This window comes from Eutrema salsugineum, unplaced genomic scaffold (assembly GCF_000478725.1).
Source record: "Eutrema salsugineum unplaced genomic scaffold, Eutsalg1_0 scaffold_11, whole genome shotgun sequence".
NCBI classification, from domain to species: domain Eukaryota; kingdom Viridiplantae; phylum Streptophyta; class Magnoliopsida; order Brassicales; family Brassicaceae; genus Eutrema; species Eutrema salsugineum.
The window spans coordinates 4,408,800-4,433,354 of record NW_006256901.1 but is presented as its reverse complement, the minus strand read 5'-3'; the positions used below and the strand labels follow the sequence as shown (position 1 = coordinate 4,433,354).

At 34.7% G+C, this 24,555-nt stretch overlaps 2 protein-coding genes across 2 annotated transcripts; one reads left to right on the top strand and one right to left on the bottom strand.

Moving 5' to 3' along the window:
* Nucleotides 1-8,747: 8,747 nt before the first annotated feature.
* On the bottom strand, nucleotides 8,748-12,632 carry LOC18025918. Its single transcript, XM_024160757.1, has 9 exons — nucleotides 12,297-12,632; nucleotides 11,770-11,970; nucleotides 11,473-11,570; nucleotides 10,942-11,011; nucleotides 10,691-10,870; nucleotides 10,337-10,593; nucleotides 10,016-10,106; nucleotides 9,690-9,900; nucleotides 8,748-9,165 (listed from the first exon to the last, which is right to left on the bottom strand). The coding sequence occupies exons 1-9, from the start codon at nucleotides 12,501-12,503 to the stop codon at nucleotides 8,948-8,950; spliced, it is 1,533 nt and encodes a 510-aa protein (XP_024016525.1). The 5' UTR covers nucleotides 12,504-12,632; the 3' UTR covers nucleotides 8,748-8,947.
* Nucleotides 12,633-16,848: 4,216 nt separating this feature from the next.
* On the top strand, nucleotides 16,849-18,110 carry LOC112089735. The gene is made up of 2 exons (XM_024160488.1): nucleotides 16,849-17,491; nucleotides 17,572-18,110. Exons 1-2 carry the CDS (start codon nucleotides 16,849-16,851, stop codon nucleotides 18,108-18,110), a joined length of 1,182 nt encoding a protein of 393 aa, XP_024016256.1.
* The last annotated feature ends 6,445 nt before the right edge of the window (nucleotides 18,111-24,555 follow it).

The window sequence follows — 24,555 nt, the reverse complement described above, 5'->3', positions numbered from 1 at the left end:
ATAACTCTAAGTTATTAAATAATATTTAATATTTCAAAAATTTTTTGAATAAAATATGAACAAGTAAGTAAATAACATGTGATGATTATATTAATTTTTATAAAAATATAAAAAAAAATTGAAAAAATTGAAAATAAAAACCCGCACTTTATGTGCGGGTATTCACCTAATATCCATAATTTACAAATCATTTTGCAGGACCACTTATTTTTCTTTCTTTATGGAAGTTTATGTGAAGATCGGTTTTTAACTTGAGAGATGATTCATTATTTTATAGAGGCTTCGTTTATTTTATTTTGATAAGAGGTTATTTCTGTTCTTTGTTCTTTCTGTTGCGGCAACCAGAAAAAAAATAATAATGGACAGACGGTCAAGCGAATCTCTAAAGTATATACTATTATTTGCGAGGTCAAAAGTTTTAGGTGTCGTCTCCACAATGATCGTCCTACGTCTTATTAATAAAAAAATATTATATAGTGTTTTAATTAATTATCATTAGTCGATCATTAATCCTACGTGTTGTCTAATCTAATGTGGCGACTTCTATAAAACTAATTGGGCTATGGGCCTATGGCTTATGGTTTGTAGTTTCTTAACAATTCGGAATGGGCTAAACCCCTTTGGTTATATACGATTCATAATTTAACCTTCGAGGTCGGTTAGTTTAGGGTTTTGTGAAATAAACCAAAACTCTAGCTTTGTTTTACCATATATAAATATAATTTTTATCAGCTGCATTTAAGTTATCACGAAACTTCCAGTTTTACTACGGTGTTGGTTGTGTTCTTGGTAACTCTCATCGTCTTTGTAGCCTTTTTATTTATTTTAGTTCTCTTTTAGCTATGTTTTTGTGTGTTGTTGTTCTTCGTTGTTTATTGTTCAAAGATTTTTTTTTTTGATTTTGTAGGTTGATCTACGCTTTTATTTTTCATGACGTTTGGATTCAGTTCATGATCAGTTAAAGTTATTCAGTTCATGACGTTGTTTTTGGTTTTGTAGGTTGATCTACGCTTTGTTGTTTTTGGTTTTGTAGGTTGATCTATGCTTTGAATAACTATTTGGCTAAATTCTCTGATGTTACATCTGGAAATCATACCAACGAAGTTCTCATATGTAATTATTTAGTAAATATTTCTTTTATTATTTGAATGTCTAATTGTTTTTTGAAAATTGTAATCATCTTTTACTATTAATTAATTTAGATGTGCTTGGCGAAGTGGTCAACGTTTGATCTCTTACTGATGTCGTAGCTCATGGAAAACCATCAAAGAAATTAGATGTAATCCTACGTGATGCCATGTGAGTACCTTGAACTGTACAAACGTTTGTTTATTTCATATATAACGTCTGTTTATTTCATAATTAACTTTAATTCATATTCATCGGTATAGCGATCGACGTTTTGACATAACATCAATTTATTGATTATATTGAAAAGAACACTACTGCTCCAGAAGTTATTTGCCTAATTAGCTTTGCATGTGTGAACGAGTGGAAAGGTATACATTTATCAACTGCAGTATATGTTTACTTTTGTCTATACTTTAACAACTATGTCATAATAATAGTCACAATTTTAAAAATACTTGGGTGATTATAGCGTTTCAAACGCGTTCAACGCCATACAGTTTATTTTTGATCCTTAAGGAAAGCAGTATGATGAATTCAGATCACTGTATGTCTATAATTAACTATTTCTTCTATATTTGGTCTACTATAGTTCTCATTATTTATTTTACATATAGATTTTAAAATAACTTTTTTAAAAAAAATATATAATTCCGAATGACGGATTGGTTATTGGCCACAAAGATATATTAGCTTCTCAGACATCACATACAGATTCTTGGTTTGACGAATTCTTTTGTGATAATCCAAGAAAAACGATTAATGGAGTTATTTACTCTACAGAAGTATTGATATCAAATTTTAAAATCATATTTAATATTTGATAACAACTACCTAAAATTGTTATTTTAAGAAAAGTGTGGATGCTAACTATTCTCTTCGATAAAAACAGATTGGGAAATGTGTTCTCGCAGCTAAGGATAATCCACTTTGGTATTACATTACTTGCAGTACTTGCAATAAAGTAGTGCAGCCATATGAAAAAGACCCTGAAAATGGTGATCTAGATGATGAGAGTCCTCATCTTTTTCATTGTTCTGCTTGTGATGAAGTTGTCTTTCGTGTTGAAGCCAAGTACGTCCCTACTTTTACCGCTTTACACTATTTCTATACATAATGTTATCTTCTCTTTAAGTCTGGTTCGTGTTTTGTAAGAACATACTAGTACTCCGTGTCACCAATGAGAGTGGCGAAGAACTTCAATTTTTATTGTTTGATCATGTGGCACGCCCATTCCTTCGACGATCAGCAGATGCTTTAGCTGAAGAGGTTGCTTTGGAATTTAAAAACCCAAAAAAACCTTATATTGATCTCTTAGTTATTACCTTTCTTCTGTCACTACAAGAATGCAGGCCAAAATCCTACAAAAATTTTGACGAAATTATTTGGTAGAAATATTTTTAACCAATTTCCTACGCTATTATGATGAAAAATCGAAATGATAGGAAATTGGTAGAAAATTTTCTACCAAAATTTTGTATCAAAAAATGGTAGGAAATTTCCTACCAATAACCTATCATATTTATATTCGTAGAAAATTTAGTTAAAATTTAGAAGGAAAGTAGTAGGTCCTAATTGACCGTTATACTGGTGGGTATTTCGTCAGAAAATTCTAACCCATTTTTAACGAAATATTATCTGTAGAAGAATCGTAAGAATTCTGTAAAAAATTTGGAAGGAAAGTGGTAGGATCCAATTAATTGTTATGTTAGTGGGTATTTCGTCGGAAATTTCTTAAATATTTTTGACAAAATCTTATGTGTAGAAAAATCGTAGAAATTTTTTAGAAATTTTTGGTGGTGTTTATATGATGTTTTTTTTTTGTCAATTATTTATTTTTATTTTTATTTAAATTTTCTACAAATTTTATACCAAAATTATAAAACCTAGATCTATAATAGATCTGCAACTTCTTGGCCGTAAATAATTTTTCTGAGACAACTTCTTAGTTTTTTTCTTCTCTTTATCTAGTAAACCTTTGCGGTGGGATCATCAACCCAAGACTACAACTTTTTTTAGTTCAAGACTAATCGCAGGATATTAGTAGGAATTTGGTCAAAAGTTTCTGACAATAGTCCTACCAAACTGTCCGTAGTTAATTTCCTACGGACTTTTTCGTAGGAAATTTCTGACGATTTTCTTACCAATTAAAATTTTCAACAGCCGATTTCCTATAACTTATTTTCGTAGGTATTGGGTAAGAAAAAGCTGTTTCCTACGCTTTAACGATGATATTTGCCGTAGGTTGTTGGCCTGCATTCTTGTAGTGTGTTATGATATTTATCTTTCAAATTCACTGAACAATATTATTCGTATTCACTTAGAAACCAGCTTCGGAATTACCATCAATATCAAATCTGGTGGGAAAGTTGATGCTTTTAAAGATTTCGACATCTAACGACAATCTAAAGACTAGGATAGTCACTTACAAGGTTAAAATTGCTGTCGACGATGAGAAATTGGTTGATAAATTTGTAAGGAATGACTCGTCAAAGGTGCGTAGCAATTTGGCTTCTCGTGGTATTATATTATACTTTGGTACATCCTTAATATCTTACTAAACTTAACGTGTTTTAATGAATTGTTAATACTATGCTGATAATAACCAAGTCTCCAACCGTTCCTCATAGAATGCCACAGAATGCCTCAAGGGAAATTCAGACTCCGGAAGTGAAGGAAAAAGACAAAGTTAGCAAGAGACACAAAGCATGATTTTAATTAGCAAAAATATTATTACATTAGGGTTTTAATTTTTTATATTTCTAAATATTTTCCCCATAAATTTTATTATATAGGTCATGTACTTCATAAGAATTGCTTTATTTATGCTTGGTTTTTATTATTTAGATTTTACCTTTTATTATTTCCAAACATATTATTCAATATAATCTCTATTCCAAAAAATTATTATTTCTAAGATTTGTTCTATGCAATAAACTAATTAATAATTAATGTTTTATTTAAAGATGACTGCCTTTCAGTATATTTAAATTTAATGTCTGCATGTTTGCATATAGTGAAAACATTTATATAAATATACTAAACACATTCGACTTATTAAACACTTCATTTGTTAAACATGCTTTAAGAATAAGCCCTTCGTCATGAAAGAAAAAGATAAAAATGTATGATCTTCCGTAAACATATAAATAGGCTTTAAGTATAACACCAATAATATCCTATATAAAAATAATTTAATCATCCACATAAAACTGTTCTATCGAGAAATATTAATAATTTCCAATATAATTTAAAATATACTATATTTTAAATAAATAATTAAATATAATAGTTAAAATTTACTCAATTCAGAATAATGTTAGTTATCATTTAACAGAACCCTAATAATGTAATTTATATTTTTAGGCCGCAAAATTTTAATGCAAAACCCTAATATATATTAGTTTAATAATGAATCCTAATATATCTATATTAGACTTTTTACAAATTTGGGTATTAGTCTTCTTTTGCTCAAACAGAATTCTAAATTAACAATGGTTCTCTCACTTTATATCCATCCATGCTGATTCTCCTCTACCTTAGTCGTCTTTTCTAGAATCATGGATGCCCGCTTTAAAAATGGGTAAGATACCTAACTTTACTTTATTAAGCTGCTTCCAAAAATCGTAAAAAAAAAGCTTACATGCTATTTTCCTTGCTGGTGTCCCTGTGTTTCGTTTTGACAGAGGCCATTTTCGTCCTTTAGGTGATACACTGCGATCTTTCAACGTTATTCACGTCTTCTCCGAGATGGAAAGTATTGTTTAATCTTAACACTTATATTATTTATTAAACATGAACATGAAATTAAAGTAATAATTCTTTGTAAAGCGAGTGTTGTGGAGAAGGGTTACGAGGCATAGTTATTTACTCAAAGAGGTGAAACATCGCACTACTGTTGCTTGAGTAGCTGTAACTCACGATCGGGTTTGGATTACAAATTCGATGGGGGCTTTCTAACAAAGAGACACATGAATCGATTTGATAACTTTTATGGCTACCATAAATTCTTCTACTCTATGGGACAGTTGTTCGGTTTTAGAACTAACCAAAAATATAAGACTTCAAAATGGTGTTGGAGATGATCGCGTTAATGAGCTACAGTCTTTTTCGAAGTGGATTTTGGACCTAGATGATGGCAAAATTAATTCAACTAACAACGATGAAGCCACAATTGAAATCCCTGACGATTTACTAATAAAAGAATGTGTCGATCCTGTTAAAAAATAGTAAAAGAAGTGTATGGTAAGAAATGCAGACATGAGATTAATGAATGAATACATGGAAATACAAGATAAACATATTTAACGCTTTATACATATAGATATATGATCTTATACATAAGCTTCGTATCTTTATTTTAAATTATACTTAGTGAACTTTGTTTAATATTTTCCTAGGTGAGGAACATACATATTTTAGCTTGGAAAATATTGATACTTCTGATAAGGGAAAGATTGACAAAAAAAGTCTAGACCCAAGAATATCTTAATACTATTAAGATCTCAGAAATGTCGAACTATGAATTGAAATTGAAAATAAGACCACATATTATGTTGCTTTAGAAATTTATGCAATGAAACAAACTCTTGGTAATACAATTAGCCAAACATGTTATTCAAGCTAGCCACATAACTGGTAAGTATATTGGTCAAAAGGTCGTGATCCCACGAATGTTTGTTTCCCCAGCGAGACAAGGTTTCCTTTCAGAATGAGGGGTAAACAATTCCCAGTAGCCATCGTTTATGCAATGACTATCAATAAAAGTCAAGGAAAGACTTTGCAAAAGGTTGTACTGTATTTACCAAAACATGTTTTTCCCATCGACAACTTTATGTGGCTATATCACGTGTTACTTCTTCGAGAACTATTTGAAGATTCTGATAATGGATACTAAGGATAAACCACAAACCAATACTTTGAACGTTATATACAAGACCGTCTATCAGAATGTGAGGAAATGATAGTTTATTTTATTTGTTTGGGTTTAGACTTATACTAATTAAATAGTTTGTTTTAATGACACTTTGGTTTACTTATGCTCCAAAATTGATACTCTTTCTCTTTTTCCATTAATGGTTGTTCTAATTTTCGAAAATCGATACTTTTATTAAACATAAAGGAAATCGAGTACAAAATCATAATGATGTTTATTGATAAAGTGATAAGTTTTTTCAAAAGTACTATTATCAAACTATCAAAATTTATGAGTTGATTAACTATACATATCATAATAACAACAAATACTCTTCAAAATTTTAAATATTTATATAAGATCTAAGCTTTTCACCATTATAAAAAAAAATTAAATAAATGATTGATAGTTAGTATTATTAAAACCAGAGAATATTAAAACATATCATTTCAAAAGATAGTATATAACTTATAAACTTCCTACATATCAGTGATCGTCTGTACAAATTTTCTAATCAGTTTTATATACATTGTAAGCCCGCACTTGGTGCAGATCCCCACCTAATTGATATGAAAAATAGTTACAAAAATGTTCAAAGTCGAACATTTATAAAGTGAATAAATAGTTTTTTTTATTATTCTCCGACGAATAGTTGCAAGCGATATTGCATTGAATCAAGTACGCGGAAGTGGAAACGTATGAAATTCCGTAAGCGACTTTTCAACATCTAAATCACTTTCGTTTATTTTCAATTTTCATAACTCCATCAAATAAACTTCCCTCTCATACTCTTTTTTTCTTTTCTAACAGCTATATTATAGATTAGATGGCATTTATATAGTCATGATGTAAGATATCAGATACATAACAAGGAACAAAATAATAATAAGTATACAAAGTACTATTTGGTTGTCCCTGCTTTGCTAATGTATCTGCGGCTATGTTCCCTCTTATACTCTTTATTGTCGAAAGAAAGATCATAACAAAACAATCTTCAAAACATCTCACACATGATTAAAACAATATTCGTAAACAAGATTCTTTATAGATAAAAGACATAAATCAGAGTTTACAAATGCTAATGTACTAATATTTGGTTTTGAAACTACACTTCCAATTATATTTAGAATACTACGGTTTTGAAATAGAAACACAAACTTTCAATGCGTTTTTTGAAAGAATTTTTTTCGAATCGCCATAAAAGCGAGTTTTTAAAAACTTCTGAGAGCTTGCGATTTCGATTATGAAAGAGAAAGCACACCTCTCCCTAAACTTCCATACTAACAAATACAATTAATAAAAAACACTTAAAATCTAAATTACAAAAAGCTAGTTTATTTTTTTGGTTTAAATGATAATATTTATACCAAAAAAGTAACTGGTTACATTACATACTGCTAGTATCTATTAACTTACCCTTACAAGCACCTTTTAAACCCAATTCTTGGAACTTATACAAGACACAAAATTGTATAAAGGGAGACTTACCATCCCAGGGTGGGAAGGATAAGAGCATGTTTTTTGCATCGTCGGTCCATCGTTGACAACTAAGCCAGTGGAGAAGTTATGGCCGTGAAGATTCTTGCCATTCTTTTCTTTCCTTCAAAAAAGGTTAGTTGTTTCAAAAATAAAGAAACACGTTATTTTCGATTAAAACGATAGTTTATAGGGCTTGTATTATATGTTTTGGGTTAAGATTTAGAATTGCGGGTTTAAAATTAATTATTAAGGTTTAAACTATTTTATTATTTTGCCATAAATTTGGCATATGTTGTTGAAAAGTCTCTTTCCATCCAAAGGAAGATGGCATCTATATATCTCCTTTTCAAAAGGTTAATACTAAAATTTGATTGTTAACCAAAACTTTGATAAGATGGTAAAAATAATTTGTAGTTATAAGAAATGGTTAGAGAAACGACGATAAAGAAGATAATAGTTGCAGTTTAGTTAAGATGATGATAGTGATCATTGAAAAACAATTTGAATAATAAAAATAGTTATATATATATATATACATGTGTGTGTGATTGTGTGTGTGTGTGTGTGGTGGGGGTGGCGGTGTAAATTAATAGTATTTATCAATAGTTTGTAAGAAATTAGATAAATAATCACAGAGGAATTATTATCTTAAACGATATATAAACAAAAAAAAATCGTTATTCCATTTGCTTTGGTGACGGAGAAGATGATGATTCATGTCTACATGCCTCAAAATTCGATGCTAAGATGCCTTCATCATAAGAAAATTGTATTTATAATGTTATAAACCTTCATTATCGGATGATAAAGAATGATTGGTTATATCTATCGATCGAGTAAAGAAAATTGTTAGCTAACATCATACTCCGTATTAAATATTCGACTTAAATATGATATAGGTCGCAACCACTTCTTCGGATTACATTTCATTTTCAACATTTACAGAACAAAAGCAAGTGACATTAGTAGCAGGTGATTAGTCTCTTGTTAACGTTGGATGAGAGATAACTTTGTGAACGTTGAATGAGAGATAACTTTTGTCAAATCATTGGACAGCTATAATATATCATATTTTTTCTTGCTATCTGTTCCTTCTACCACTAGTCCTTCACACCGACTACAGAGGAGTTATTTCCAAACGTGTAGGCAAATCCGTAAGTTAACAAAAACTGAAAGCAATGTTTTACAGGTCAATAACACAACAAATAACAAAATTACTAATCTCTTCCCTTCTTTTCAATCTTTGGTTTCTAGATTTAATAAAACTTTCAAGATCCAAACAACAGAGAAGCAGAGCTAAAGTGGGAGAGACTTACCATAGATGTAGCTAGAGAAGCAGATATATCTACAAAGAAACCTAGATGGAATCCGAGCCATGTCTAGAAAAGGAAAACTACAAATGAGACCAATCTGACTCTTATTATATCAGGCAGAGGGCATTGAGGTAGATATCACGACATAGGATAGGTACTGAAGTCCTTCCTGGATCTTTGTGATAGCTGTGGTTTGGTCAGAGCGAAGACTACCATTGAAAGTGCTCGCTTTCTCTTCCATGGTTGATGTTTTCAGAAGCTCATCTTTGGAATCATCAGCAGCAGCTCCTTTGATCGCAGCTGCATATGTTTCAGATACATCTGATATACCTGCAAATGAAAAAGGGTATTCGAGTTTCACAAGCATACCTTCTTCTGTTTTAATCCCAGGACAAACCGAGGCAAGAAAAAGTCCCAAACTAAAGTGAAATTTAAGTAGCTAAGGTATTGAAATGGGATCAAGCCAGCATTTTACGTAGATGACCTATTACCAAAAAACATTTATGTAAAGTACCCTTTCACACTCTAGTTGTTCCATGTCCATTGTTTTTCTTACTGAAGAACAGGTAATTTCTAAGATTTTCCCTTCATAGTAGAAGAATGTTTCTTTTTTTGGGTTATTTAGTAGAAGAAATGTTGCTTCGACCTTCTACTATTACAAAATGAGATACTACCCTTAAATAAGATGATTCTGGCAACTCAAGATTGTAGGATTTAGTAGGTAAGCCTATTTGGTATATCACACTTATCTGCTAATATAACGACAAGATAAAACATTCTTATCCACCTATTAGATCACGAGAAATGCGATAGAGAAGTTATAAGCCGAAGTTGAGTAATTGTGGTGGACCAACCTGTTATAAAACTGTTGGAAACTGCTTCGACATATCCAGCCATTGATTCTGCCTTGCCTCTAATCAGCTTAGCTTTTTCAGTAGGATCCTCAGGCCACTCGATTTTTAACGACTCAGTGTCTTCATCCTGAACTTTGTTGGCATGAGATATCATGGACTTACCGAGAATAAGCAGATGAGTGACTGCAAAACAGCACATCTCTGAAAGTCTCTGCAGAACAAAAATTTCATATTAGTTGGTTCAGCCAAAAAAAGGAAGCATACTGGTTGTCGTAGAATGAATAATCTTCAACATTTTATAAGAGATAAGAAGGGAATCTTCGCACATGAACTCCTTCTGAGTGAAGAGATTCAAGCCTGCCACCGGTCCGCTGGATCATATCGTTAACGTTTAGTCCCGCTAAAGCGTTTGTGAACCTGAAAAACGTCACAAGTGAAAAGCAAATAAAAAAACAGATCAAATAAAATCCACACATTTATCACTTCATCTTAACATGAGAACTTTCCTGACGCAAGGAAAGCATAGAATATACTGACAAACAACTGATTCCTATGAGATTTTGATGAAAAAAGACAGGCAAAGAAGAGCAATGGAGAAAATCAGAGCGTGGAATCTGAGAGACGAAAAGGTGAACAATCAAGATTACCCAGTAGCCATATCAGCAGCTTTGCTGACACTCGAGTTATGCAGATTCTTCATGTCATCATCATTGCCTTCAGTTTTGATATCTATTTTCTTCCCTTTGTCAGACTCTGCTTTACCTCCACTCATTTCATCAGCGAAGCTGAACAGTTGCTGGATGTGCTTGAGCTTCCCGTCATACAATAATTTCTCATCTGGTGAGAGTTTCCCCTTTCTCCTGTTGAACAACAGAGTATAGTGGCTTGACAATGCTTCCAATTCCTGAAATCACCATACATCAGGTAACTGAAGGGAAAAAAAAATATCGATTATCTTAAAAGAATATTTGATTGGTGGTGTTCAAAGATAAGTAGGTCACCTCAAGCTGCTCAGGACCACCATAAATGTAAAAGCATCGATCAAATGTCACTTCCTCAATTATTTGATCCTCCCTATTCTTCTCAACTCCAAGACCAGTCTCTGTAATCAATAAATCCATAGTCTCCTTGCCCACAAATTCAAGAACTTGCATTCCTTTAGCAGTTAATGCTTTTCCCGTCTGCAGATCGGAATGGGCTAAATGAAATGTTAAGCGAAAGAAAGGCAGAAGACGATACGAACAGCACAAACCTCCAATAGAGACGGTGCACCAGATCCAGCTTCCCTGGGCGAAGAACCTTGCTGGACACTGTTTTCAAGCCTACAAGAGAAATAATGGAGTATTAACAACTTTACCATCTTCCTAGGAAAGCCGATCCCTGCTAAAGAAACACAAGGCCTCTGGGTTCGTTTAAGCTATCAGTTTAACCAGTTGCCATATTCTTATAAATAGCCTGCCCAACATTTTAATGGTAATGGAGAACCAAAAGAGGATGCAAATCTACCAGAAGAAGAAACATTACACAAACTGCGCATGTTCATGGTGTAGTTCTGTCAACCAAGTATTAAATGCTTAGAGCATCCGACAATTGAAGTAATTAATTTTGGGTGCAGATTTTCCATAAAGAGAATCCTTTAATTACAACACGTCAACTGACTGCTTACTTCCCTTTTTTGCCAGGGTATAAACTTAGTGGCCTTGACCTTTTCCATCCACAAAGTTTGTACATAGTCAAGATTAAAGCTTTCAGTAAAACAAAAGGTAGATGAAAAGTAACATACTTTTGCACCAGATTGGTTCCCCCTTTTAACGCATTTCCAAATGCCAGCCAAGCTCCAGAAGTGAAACTCTCAACTGAATCATCGAAAACCTTCAGACCCTGGAAAAGGGTAAATTCCAGAAGCTACGTAAATTCTTAAGTACCAAGAGAACGAAGAATAATGACTTAAGCCAACAGAAAAACGTATAGCAGAAACAAAGCTCTACGTGGAAAATAGCTTTATTAGGCATACAATATCATCACCACGGACACGTCGGACAGGGATAAGGCTTGCAAATAAGAATCAAGAAAGACTTGCCTGGCTAAGAAGCGACTCTTCACTTGCACCGTCCAATTTTTGGAGAGCTGACTTCTTCAACTTCTCTTTCTCATTATCACTATCCTGCTCCGTCTCAAGCTCTTCAGTTTTCTCTTCTTCCTTGGCAGAAGATTCCGAGTCTTCATCCGCTTCTTGCATATCCGCAATGCTTTTCGCGGCCTTCTCTGCAACTGCTGCAGCCTACAGGAGAAAAATCAGGGATCATTACTCGACACTTGAATGTTTTAAATTAGTCAACTAGTCAAGATCAACAACTCTTCTCAAGAAACCCAAAACGGAAACATAACACTTCCATGTGATCCCATCAGATTATTCCTCATATCGTGCAAATACCCAATGACCAAAATAAGTAAATGATAGATTTTTGCAGAAACCATATACACATTTGGTTGAGGAATTAGCCAATGCGGTATCAATTGGTACCATAAGCTCGGATCCGATAACTAGAGCGTTATCAGAGAACACTAATTTCAGAAATTAGGTCAAATTTTAAGTCGGAAACATACATTACGAGATATATCTTCCGCAGCTTTCTGAAGATCCGAGAGCACAGAGAAGCCAGAAAAACCCCATCCCCAACCTCCGGTATTCTTCGGCGGCGCCTCCGTATTCTCCTCTATCGGTTTCTCAATTTCCGGATCCTTTCCTCGAATTGGTTCTTCTTCTTCAATTGGGGATGATTTCCCTTCGGGCTTTTGTTTGTCTTCCTCCATCGTCGTTGGCAATTTCGAGATTGAATTGGGATTTACCAGAAATGAGACGCACGATTAGGGTTCCAAATGAAATGAAAAAAGCATCAAAGTTCCTCGAATCAAACTGTATTTCAGTTTTTATGAACTGAGACTTGACCGTAAGATCATGCTTAATGCTTCGTCTTGCAGCAAAAGCATACCTCACTATACGTCGTCGTGTTTGATTACCGACTCATTTTAAACATCATTTTGCAATTTATCTTCCTTCGTTGACCCAATAACTTTTGTATTGGCCCAATAAGCTGCCTACACTAAATTTAACCCCTTTTCCAATTTTTTGGCATTAGTTAGTTACATGAAAATTAAGTGAGTCTCTCCCATAAAATTTTGGTCATGCTTTTGTTTCTGCTGGTGTTGTTGTTTTCAGCTCGATTTAGTTTGGTTCTTCTCGAGGCTTCTAAAAGAGTTTTATGCAGTATAAAACGAACACATACCTTTATCCGGTTTAGCGATGAATATGATTTGATATTATCTGAAAACGGACGCAGAAATCAAGGAAGAGATTATAGAAGAAATCAATCATTTATCACCGTTTAAATGTTCTTGCAATTGATATCTCCAAGCTTTCTCTCTCTAAAAACGTTGTTTTCTCTCCTTTATAACTTTTTGTTTATCAACAGCCACCAACTGTTGTAAACAGCCACAAATTTTTCCTCTACAATATCTCATATATATATATATATTAGATGAAGAGACACAATCTGAAGATTCACAACTTTTCATTTAGAGAAGTTTATAACTGCTGGTTTAATCAAATTGGTTCGATATGTTGCTAAATCATGGGTGCAAACTGACCATAAACCAATACTTTGGTGTAACTCTAGCGTCTACAGGTTCGTTGGAAAGGGTTGTGGGACTATTTTTATTCGGAGTTTAAGTTTTAGTGTTTTGGAGATTTATTATTAAGTTCTCATGTACCGTATTCAGAGATTTTAACTCAGTGTTAGAGCATGTTCAACGGCGTCTTTAAGCAAGTCTCTTAGGTACTTTTAAAAAAAAATTACTAAATGTTAAAGACGTTTCTTAAATAGGAGACGTAAGATTAAATAAGAGACGTAAGAGACGTCTTTTATGTCTTTTATGGGCCAGGTATCAGTGTTTGATTGGAAATTTTTTATTTCTCTCTCCTTTCTTCTTCTTCTTCTCTTTTCTCCTTCTTCTTTGACCAAAAGGTTTCTCCATTGCACCCCTAAAATTTCAGAATTTTAAATTGGGTCTCTACTAATAAAGTAATCTATTTTAATAATAAAAATAAGAATAAGAGACCCATGAGGATCTCTCCATTGAACATGCTCTTAGACAAGTCCAGTAGGGGTTCATAAGACCATCTCCAATGCCAGTCTTTTAAGAGTTTCTGATGTTAATTATGCATTAAAAAAATTAAATGGTTTAATTCAAGAGAATCGTTTCTCTTGAGAGAACTTGAGAGACCTATGAGAGACTGTGACGTGGCTTCATATGGTTGGTTGAGAATTACTTTTTCTTTTTTATTTTTTTTTATGATTTCATTTATGTTTCTCTCTCTCGCATGAGCATCGCTTTTTTTTTCTTTCTCTTCCTGAGAAGAAGACGCCGAAACTCTTCTCAGAAATTGATCAGATGCATCCTTCTCTCCTTCATGCATGTGTAATCGAGAGTCATGGCGATGAAGCTTGCAAGATTTCTGGGTAGAAGACGATGTCCGTTGGCGAATTGGATGCTTCTGGTAAAGTTTTTTTTTTATTATTTCTACAATTTCTGATTTAGTTCATCATAATTTTTAGATGAATTGGGTTTTTTGGATTCGGATTACACCGATTACACTTTCTCAATTATAAATGCATGTTGAATCAAAGGTTTTTAATGGGTGTGATTTGGGAATCGATGAAGCTTTTGTTGAATGGTTTCTTTTGTGTTTTTTTTTTGTTATTCCGGCGGCGTTACGGCGGCATTACGGCGGCGAGATGAGAAACGATTGGCTGAGTCTTCTTCACGGTGGGAAGCGGTGAACTGAGTCTTCTCCTCGTGTTGTGTCTCCTCATGATGCGCAGGTATTTTAAATCCTCTCTGAACTTTAAAGAACCACTTGATGTATTGTTATGATCGATTGAGTGATGCTTGTGATGGATTGTTTAAATCGATGTTGTGTTAGGGTTTGGGGGAATCAATGCATTGTGTTAGAGTTAGAGGTAGTTTAACGGTAGGATACTGAATCAATGCTTAGTGTGATGGTGAAGCTTTTTGTTTAATGCTTGGTAGTTAGGTGTAGTGTTAAGTTTGATAAGACTGGTAACCACACATCATCAAGGTTTATGAAATGCTTTGAAAACTAACAACAAAGACAATAACATTTTCTATTAAAGCACTTGGCCGATTGTTTTATCTAACAACACCAAGGAGAAGAAAACTCAAAACCCTTTAATCCTCTCCTTTATTCATCTCTTTTCTTCTCCTTTAATTCATCTCTTTCCTTCTCCTTTTTATTCATCTCTTTCTTTCTCCTTTTATTCATTTCCTTGTAATCCTTTATTCAGCTCTCTATTGTCCTTTATTCTTCTCCTTAAGAGATTCAAAAGAAACAAATGGATTCTACTAATCCATTCCCTGACTCTGGCTTCATGGAGCTTCTTAACAGTCAACAAACCCCACATTCCTTTGAACCTGTTTCACCAAGTATAGGTCTCGATGATGCTGAAGCTTCTGTCTTTAGTTCACAATGGTGCGATGGTGGAAGCGAAGCTGAATGCACGCCAACAGAAGCAAAGAAGTGTTCAAGGAAGAAATGGACTCCTGTAGAGGATTTAGCCCTCATCAGCGCTTGGCTGAATACTAGTAAGGATCCCATAGTTGGGAATGAGCAGAAATTAGAAGCTTTTTGGAAAAGGATAGCCACATTTTATGCCTCAAGTAAAAAGGTGGTCGGCATGGAGAAGAGGTTCCCAAATAACTGCAAACAAAGATGGTCAAAAATCAATGAAGCTCTCTGCAAATTTGAGGGCTGCTATGAGTCTGCATCGGCTCAGAGATCAAGTGGTCAGAACGAGGATGATGTGATGAAGCTTGCCAATCAGATGTACTTGAATGATACACAGAAAAAGTTCACATTGGAACATGCTTGGCGAGAGCTAAGACATGAACAAAAATGGGCTCCAAAGGAAGGCAATGGTGTTCCTAAACGAAGAAGAACAGAAGTAGGGGCTTCACAGTCGACAGCCGCACATAGCCATGGAGGAGATGAAGCTCAAAGGCGTCCAATCGGTGTAAAAGCTTCAAAGGCGAAAGAGAAAAAGCAGGTGACCAGTGGCGAAGGAGCTAGTAAGCAGGATTATGAAGGCTATGAAAGAGCCTGGGATATCAGACAAATGGATTTAGAGAGCAGGAACAAGTTAAGTAACAAGAGGATGTTGGAGAATCTTCTTGCCAGAACTGATCCTTTAAGTGAGATGGAAGTGGCTTTAAAAAACAAGCTCATAGCTGAGGTTTTAGCAGATGGGTAAATCGCATATGGTTCTTGTTTTAGAGGTTTCAGTACTTGTCATTGTTTTCTTTTTATCTATCTCTGTTTCAAATGCTTTGTGTTTTTATGTTGTTGTCTGTTTCAAGGATCGGTTATTGTTGTTTACTACTGTTCTTTGTACTTGTTGCATATGTTTAATATGCTTATTAATGTTGTTTCAGTTCATGCTTGATCAAAGTTTGGTAGTGTTCTTGGTTTTTATATTAAACCATCGATTGATAGTGTTCTTGCTTGATCAAAGTTTGAAAGAATATTTGCATTTAAAACATGGAAGCACACATTATGACATAATGGTTTATATGTTGGTTGACATAAAAGTTTGATATCATGTTTTTATGTTTTCATTTTTTTTTATTGCAGTTCATCATGGAGATGGAAGTTGGGCCAAAAATGTGTTTGTCCGAGGATATTTTATTGGTCGGAGATTTTACTCATTGGGCTTTTTTTGGCCGAGGATATCAAGTTTTAGCCGATATTTTTTTGCTGTTTGTCCATATGTGCCGACAGATATTTCTTGTCCAAAAAACTTCTTGTCCATATAATTTTATGACAGAACTTTGCAATTATGTGCCGACAGCTACTTGTGGCTTCACATTATTTGAATTGTAGACCACATGTGTAATTCTATCTTACATATTTCCCTATATATATTAAACTCTTTTCTAGAAATCTAAACCCATCAAACAATCTTCTTGCTTTCTTTATTTCTCTTCTTCTTCAAACGATCATCAATCTTCTTGCTTCCTTTATTTTGCTTCTTCATCAAACCATCTTCAATCTTTCTTTTCAAACAATCTTTATTTTGTCTAAATGGCATCATCTTCCCGAAATAATATCGACGATATGATGGATCAACAATTTGAGGAAAAATGGGATGGATTTTTTGACCAAGCGTTTGAAAATCTTATGCGTCAAAGTGGTGCTCCTCAACCTAAACCCAAGAAAAAAAAAGCATATATTGATAGAGATCGAGAAGAAGGGCATATTCGTTTATGGAACGACTACTTCCGTGAAGATGCAATCTATCCTGATCATCTATTCCGGCGTCGTTTTAGAATGAACAAACCCTTGTTCATGAATATTGTTGATCGCCTCTCCAATGAAGTTCCTTTCTTTAAACAAAAAAGAGATGCTACCGGAAGACTCGGACTCTCTGCATTACAGAAGTCTACTGCAGCAATTCGTATGATGGCATATGGTTGTGCGGCTGATGCAGTTGACGAATACCTCCGCCTAGGTGAGAGTACTGCAATCTCATGCTTGGAAAATTTTGTGGAAGGAATCAAATATTTGTTCGGAGATGAATTCCTCAGAAGACCGACACCAGAAGATCATCAACGACTGCTTGATGATGGAGAGTCCCGTGGATTTCCCGGGATGATAGGAAACATTGATTGCATGCATTGGGAGTGGAAGAATTGTCCCACGGCTTGGAAAGGGCAATACACACGTGGTTCTGGAAAACCAACAATCGTTTTAGAGGATGTCGCTTCACATGATCTATGGATATGGCATGCATTTTTTTGCCTCCAGGTACTTTAAATGATATCAATGTTCTTGAACGCTCACCGGTTTTTGATGATGTATTACAAGGCAAAGCTCCAAAAGTGAAGTACATTGTTAACGGGCATCAGTATCGTTTGGCGTACTATCTCACCGATGGAATTTATCTAAAATGGGCAACATTTGTCCGATCCTTTACTCATCCAGAAGGTGAAAAGGCAAAATTGTTTGCTAAATGTCAAGAATCTGTCCGTAAAGATGTTGAGCGTGCTTTTGGAGTCTTGCAAGCTCGTTTTGCTATTGTCAAAAATCCAGCTCTTATTTGGGATAAAGTAAAAATTGGAAAGATCATGCGAGCATGTATAATACTTCACAACATGATAGTTCAAGATGAACGGAATGGGTACATTCGTTTTAATGTTGAAGAATTCACACAAGTAGAGGCAAACAGAACATCACAAGTGGATTTATCATATGAAACAGATATGCCGTCAAATATCAATAATTTGATGGGCATTCGAGACGATGTTCGTGATCGAAGGACGCATGAACGATTAAAAATGATTTAGTGGAGCACATTTGGAACAAATTTGGAGGAATTTAAAATTTCAACTTTTCTTTTTTCAATTTTTCTGTTTTGTATTTCTGTGTTTATTAATGTATTTTGTATGTGTTTGCAATTTAAATTAATGAATTAAATTTACTTTAGTATATTTTTATAATTTAAAAAAATTATTTTTTTTCTTAAGAAACTCTGTTTAAAGAACCTACCATTGGAGGTTCAAAAACTAAAAATCTCTCACAAATATACATATATGTGTAAGTAACACAAAATATATTAAAAAACAAGATGAGAACCCTTATGGGTCTCTCACCATTGGAGATGGTCTAAGAGGTTTATTGCACAGGTTCATAAAAATTTTAGGTGAAAAATAAAAGAAAAAAAAGTTTAATTACGAAGAGTCGGTTCATCCCATCGATTAGGCCTGGGCGTTCGGATATCCATTCGGGTTTGGTTCGGATAATTCGGTTTTTCGGATTTTCGGTTTTTAGATTTAAAACCTATTCGGATATTTTTGGAATTTCGGTTCGGGTTCAGTTATATTCGATCGGGTTCGGTTCGGATTCGGATATCCAAAAAATAATAAAATTAAATAAAAATAATTAAATTTAAATAAAATTAGTTAAATTCAAATAAAATTTGGCAAAATTTTAAAAATATAACTAAAAACTTAGTATGTTTAAATTATTTTGGATTTTTCATCATTTTCAGAATAAAAATAATTCATATTTTGGATTTATAATTGTATTGGGCGAGAGCGGGTAATGATTGTGGCTTATGAAAGAGTTGGTCTGATGGGTCATGCTAAGCGTCTGCTTCAAGAACTAAAGCGACGTGATAACATCTCTCGAGAAACCGCGATCATGATTCTTGCTAAAGCAGGGAGGATTGAAGAGGCAACATAGTTAAGTCACACACTTGACACATTTGTTTTATGTTTTTCAGGTTGGCCATAACACGGCCGCAGCACTTGCTAAACATTCCGGAAAGCTGCAGATTTTGGATGTATCCTGGTGCCGAGATATCTCAGACGATTCATTTGGCTACATTGTCGATAACTGTTCATCTCTGAAAGTGTTGAAAGCCTTTGGATGCACTCAGGTAAAGAAATAAACAAAAAAAAAACTTACCCTGAATAGAGAAACTGATCTCTCTTTCTCATTTGCAGATTGCGGATGTATTCGTTCGAGGTCACTCGAACCCTTATGTGAAGATCATAGATTTGAAGATGGATCCCTTCTAGGGCCGTCTTACAAAAAGAACTTGCTGATTGCTGAAAGAAACTCTGACCCTTCTCTCTATCTCTGCTCTGTTTGTTTTTGAGAAGAAGAGCAGATACGTTTTTATTATTGTACTAACATCTTCTGGTCTTTAATCTAGTATGAATTTAATTAAATACAAAACTGATATCAAACCAATCATGTAAGGGTGCAAACTCCTAAGCTTACGTTCGAGGTTTGAATCCAAATCTAATGTATATTTTTCTACAATAGTACATTAAACTTGGACGTAATACACACACACACATTAGAGTTTACAAATGCATTAACAATCAACAGTTTTGAGCTTAGCCACGAGATATAGCAAGCAATCACTCAGCGTCTTTAATGTGCTTTTCTTCCTTCTTTACCTGATTAAAATGCAACAACAATAGCTGATAAAATGCAAACACAGTATAAACGAAAAAAAAGTTATGAACAAGCAAAGTTTATAGACAATAACGAGAAAACATATTATACCGCAACAATACAAGAACATTTCTGCGCTTGGAGCCCTCTGCATCTTCTTTTTATACCGCAACAATATTTTCTTTTTATTCAGGATGAACCTCATCTTGAAGTTTACTAATGGAACTCCAAAACTGTATAATATTATAATCTTAATGAACCCCTAAAAAGGGTTCACTACTGGACATGTTCTTAGTCTCTTCTTCCTATGGGGCTCTTGGTCTGTCTCCGAGGATATCTTGTTATTTAGCCGGCTTATTTCGAATATGTATCTCTCTGAGGATATTTTATTATTTAGCCGGCTTATTTCGAATATGTATCTCAATGTATTTTAAATATATGTATGTCACTGTATTTCAAATATATGTATCTCAATTACTACAAGAATGCAGGCCGAATTCCTACAGCAAATATCGTCGTTTAAGTGTAGGAAAGGGCCCTTTTCTACTCAAAACCGACAATCTTGTTTATAGGAAATCGGCCGTCGGAAATTATAATTAGTAGGAAAATCGTAGGGAATTTCCTACGAAAAATACCGTAGGAAATTTTTATACTACGGATAATTCCTTCCATTTTCTGACAAAACTAACCTACTAAAAATCTACGGCTATCTTCCTGCCATTTTCCTACGAGAATTTCCTACCATTTATAATAAAAACCTACGAATTAACAAACAGATTACCTACAAAATCATATCGATGAAATTATGTGAAATCATAAATGAGATGAAATTGAAGAAATTAAAAGCATAATAAAAGTTCAAATCACATATAACCACAATGTTTAAGAAGATAACATTCCAAGGTTTTTTTACTAGAGCACATTTATCATACACCAAAAACCATCCTTATAACTTTTTTAGAACACAAAAAAAAACCATAGGCATTATAACACAAACACCAACCACCTTGTCTTCCTGCAAACTCCAAAAACCATCCTTCAAACTCCAAAAAACCATCCTTCAAACGTTTAAACTCCTACTCCTGCGTCTCATCATCTTCAGCATTGTCTTCCTCTGACTTGTCTTCATCGGCATCCTCATCATGTGTCTCGGCGTCCTCAGCATCTGCCTCGGCCTCTTCAGCATCTGCGTCCTCTCCTCCTCGCCCATTTGATCCTCTACTGGAGCTGATGGAGGAACCAGATCAGGAAACTTGCTAAGAAGAAGCTTGTTGCATTCCATTAGATACTTAATGTGTGCATCTTTCTCAGCTTCAAATTTCTTCATAGTCTTTATCACCTCTTCTAATGATTCTTGTGTCTGATTCTGAGTAGCCTTTGTGGAAGATAAGCCTTTGCCATCAACCATCGTACCAATCCCAAACCGCCGACCTCTGAACTTGGGAATTTGCTGGAAATGAAAAAAGGATTGTGAGGAAACGGTGTTAGATAAATTCTAAAACAAACAATGTAAAAACAGAGACATCACCGAGACAAATGTAAACAACAAGTCATCAAAATCTGTTTCCTTACACTACACGAAACAGACATGGAAAGAATTAAGCAAAGGAGACATGAAATGTTGTGTTAAAGAGGCATGATATGAACAAGTAGACTTTGTCAAGTAACCAATTTAGCTATGACAATGTCCAAATGAAAAAAAAAATTTACGACTTCAATCAGTTCTACCAACATGACACATGAGCCGAGACATGAAATGATACAAAATAATTCACGAGTACTAAAATGAGACTATAATGACAACATTTTAACTAAGTAATGAGGCATATAATGATAACATATACCTCAAGTACGACTGCATTTATCTCGGCTTGTGTAAGGATTTGTGAGCCTTCTCCTTGAGTTTGTCTCTGCGTAGCAATCTCCTCCAGCCTTGCCTTAGACTCATTCACGATCTGTCTAGCTTTGTTATCAGGTATGGTCTTTGTCTTCTTACAGGTGTGGACATCCTCAATAAATGTCAGCATGTCCGGCTCAACTCCATTTCCTTCCACCGTCTGAAAATTAAAAAAAAAAACAATGAAAAGAGTGAAACATAGAAATGCAATAAACCGATAATGAAAAAAATGAAAGTAGAGTGATTTACCAGCTCATCCCATCGCCTTTCCAATGTTTTAGCTCCATTGTTGTGTATTGCCTGGCCTAGTCCATTTCTTGGACTTTTACGATTCTTGGAGTTCTTGGCAGAGGTTTTTTTCACTTGTGATGAGGCCCACATCTTCAGGTAACCTCCAAAGAGAGACATCCGAGACTTCATCCAATCTGGTGCATTGTTGGGACCTTTCTTCTTCAGAGTCTTCTTCCACTCATGCAAGTTGGACCGAAATGATGCATCGGCCTGAAGGTCATACGCTGATCTCACTGTTTCGGTGATGGATGGATCCCAGTTAAACTCTTGCTGCAAAATGTAAACAAAGTTGTAGATAACTCACTGCACAATTGATCAACCAGACTGAACCAGCTAATACAATTAATAATGAATGTAGAGAACTCAGCGCAAATGCTCTGAACCATTGGTTTTTCACAGCAATTGGAAGGCTACGGTAAGTGGGATATGATCGTGGGAGATAAGACTTCATCATCTTCAAAATCTGTTTAGTTATCTTCCCTGAGTTGTCATGTCTAAACCTATAACATATTACAGAGTACTTAGTAAGGAAAACTTAAAGTATAAGCAAACACTTAAAGCAAACACGATGACAATGGAATTGTAAGCTTACCAAGTGGCTCCTCCGATACGATCAGGATGCAAGTGAAGCAAATTCTGTCGCCCAGGAGCAAGCAACAGGTCGTCGACGGAGCACAAGGTCTCGGTACGGGTCTCATCTGCTTCGGGAATCCTGGGTGAGTTTGGTTCTTCGGTGTCTCTTTCTGGAGATGACCGGTTGACCTGAGGAAGACTCTGAGACGGAAGGAATCCGTCTAAGGTGAATGCTGGAGTTGAGCTATCTCGGAGATGTCCCTCCTGAGACATGAACCGCTCGAAATCTTCCCGGGTACGTTCCTATATACAAAGGTAAACACATTTCATCTTAAATCAAAAGAAATCAAAAGAGATTGGGCTTAAAACTAGAAATAGAAAGTTTGTGTTAAACACATTTCATCTTCACAACTCATATGCTTGTTCTAAACCGAGAATCTCAAACATGCAAGCAAAGAAATGAGAGTTTTACCGTGAAATTCGGAATGGGTGGAGAGTTGGTGAAGCCCGTCATATCTGCGGTTTTTCCGGTGGTAACAGACGGCGGATTCCGGCGGGTTTTAGAGGCCTTGCGAGGTTTCCGGTTACCGGCCATGGTGAACCGTTAACATAACAGAGGCAAAGTTGCTGCTTTGAACGGAGAGGAAGGTGAAAGAGGAAGAACTCGAAGTCGGCTGAGTTTAGGAGATAATGAAACACTTAAGAGATTCTGGATGATATAAAATTAGGTTTACGGTTTAGGGTAGGTATTTGGTAGGGAATAGGTAGATTCAATTACGAATTAGCCGGTTAATTTATTAATTCTTTCGGTCTACTCTAATTGGAAGGAAATTGGTACGAATTGGGTTGGTTTAATTGCAATTAATTTGGTTTAGTGAAAAAGGTAGGGAATTGGTAGAGAACAGGTCGGGGAAGTGAAGTGGTAGGAAATTGGACGGAATTTGGTATGTAATTTGCTTAATTTATGGGAGTACTCGATGTGGGACAAACAACAAAATCATTTTTTACAACGTTTCGAAATTCCCCTACCGTTTTCCTATAATATTGTTTGACGAAAAAATAATCGTCAAAAATGCGTAGGAAAATACCCGACGACATATCCACAAATATATTGGTCGGGTGCACTCACCAATTTCCTATCAATATTCCACCATATTTTCTACGAATATGTGTTTGGTAGTCATTTCGTAAGAAATTACCTACCAATATCTTGACGCCTTTTTTTGATCGGAAAATTCCTACCAAATTTCGATGATCTTACTTTTTCGTCAATGTTTCGTAGAGAAATCGTTCAAAAATGATCCTACCAAATATTTCGTAGTAACTTTTGTAGGAATTCGGCCTGCATTCTTGTAGTGAATGTATTTCACTTTAGTTTTATTAATCAAAATTTAAAGAAAAGTGAGTCTCTCCGGTTCACCGGATGTTTTTGGGTTTTGGTTTTTTGATTGAACCGTTTGGTTCCTATAAAGTAGATTTCACATGTTACTTCTTCAAGAGTTTTTTTCTGTAGTTCTTCAAGAGTTGGCGATACCTCACCGTATTTGAGTTTAAACTGATCCAAATTGTTTAGGAAGTGACATGAAAAGAAAGAAAGAAAATGACTTTGTCTATATCACTTCCTAAACAATTGATACACTAATTTCCCAATTCACGTAATCTTTTTTTTTTTTGGATCAAAACTCAATTCACCTAATCAGATATCTTTATCAAATTAAAGAATTAGATCGCAAATATGTAGAGTCTAAGAAAACCATCATCGTAAAACGGCCTTAACGCAGAAGAGAAGAAGCATAAACAACTTCTTTCTTTTTCGAAGTGTAAAATCTTTTATAGACCCCAAAAAAAAATGTTGTTAACTGTTACTACACAAACTTTACACGATTCCTTGTTAAGGAGTTAATGCCACTACGATACATTGCCCCTCCTTTCTTTTTCTTCTTCTTCCTCTGTCTTCCACAATTTTTGTGATCTTTTCTGGTTTTTTTTTTTTTCACTTAATGTGACTTATCTCTCTCTAATATTAGTAGCCCTGTAACAGGGGGAGGTGGTGGCGACGCATA

Excerpts from the sequence above, each read along its gene's own strand:
- LOC18025918 (XM_024160757.1), bottom strand. The coding sequence starts at position 12,503 with ATGGAGGAAGACAAACAAAAGCCCGAAGGGAAATCATCCCCAATTGAA. Across the intron at positions 10,107-10,336 it reads GCTGCTGATATGGCTACTGG|GTTCACAAACGCTTTAGCGG; the intron begins GTAATCTTGATT and ends GACGTTTTTCAG. Across the intron at positions 9,901-10,015 it reads TTCACTCAGAAGGAGTTCAT|AGACTTTCAGAGATGTGCTG; the intron begins GTGCGAAGATTC and ends TTTGTTCTGCAG.
- LOC112089735 (XM_024160488.1), top strand. The coding sequence starts at position 16,849 with ATGGCATCATCTTCCCGAAATAATATCGACGATATGATGGATCAACAA. Across the intron at positions 17,492-17,571 it reads GAAAGGGCAATACACACGTG|GTACTTTAAATGATATCAAT; the intron begins GTTCTGGAAAAC and ends TTTTGCCTCCAG.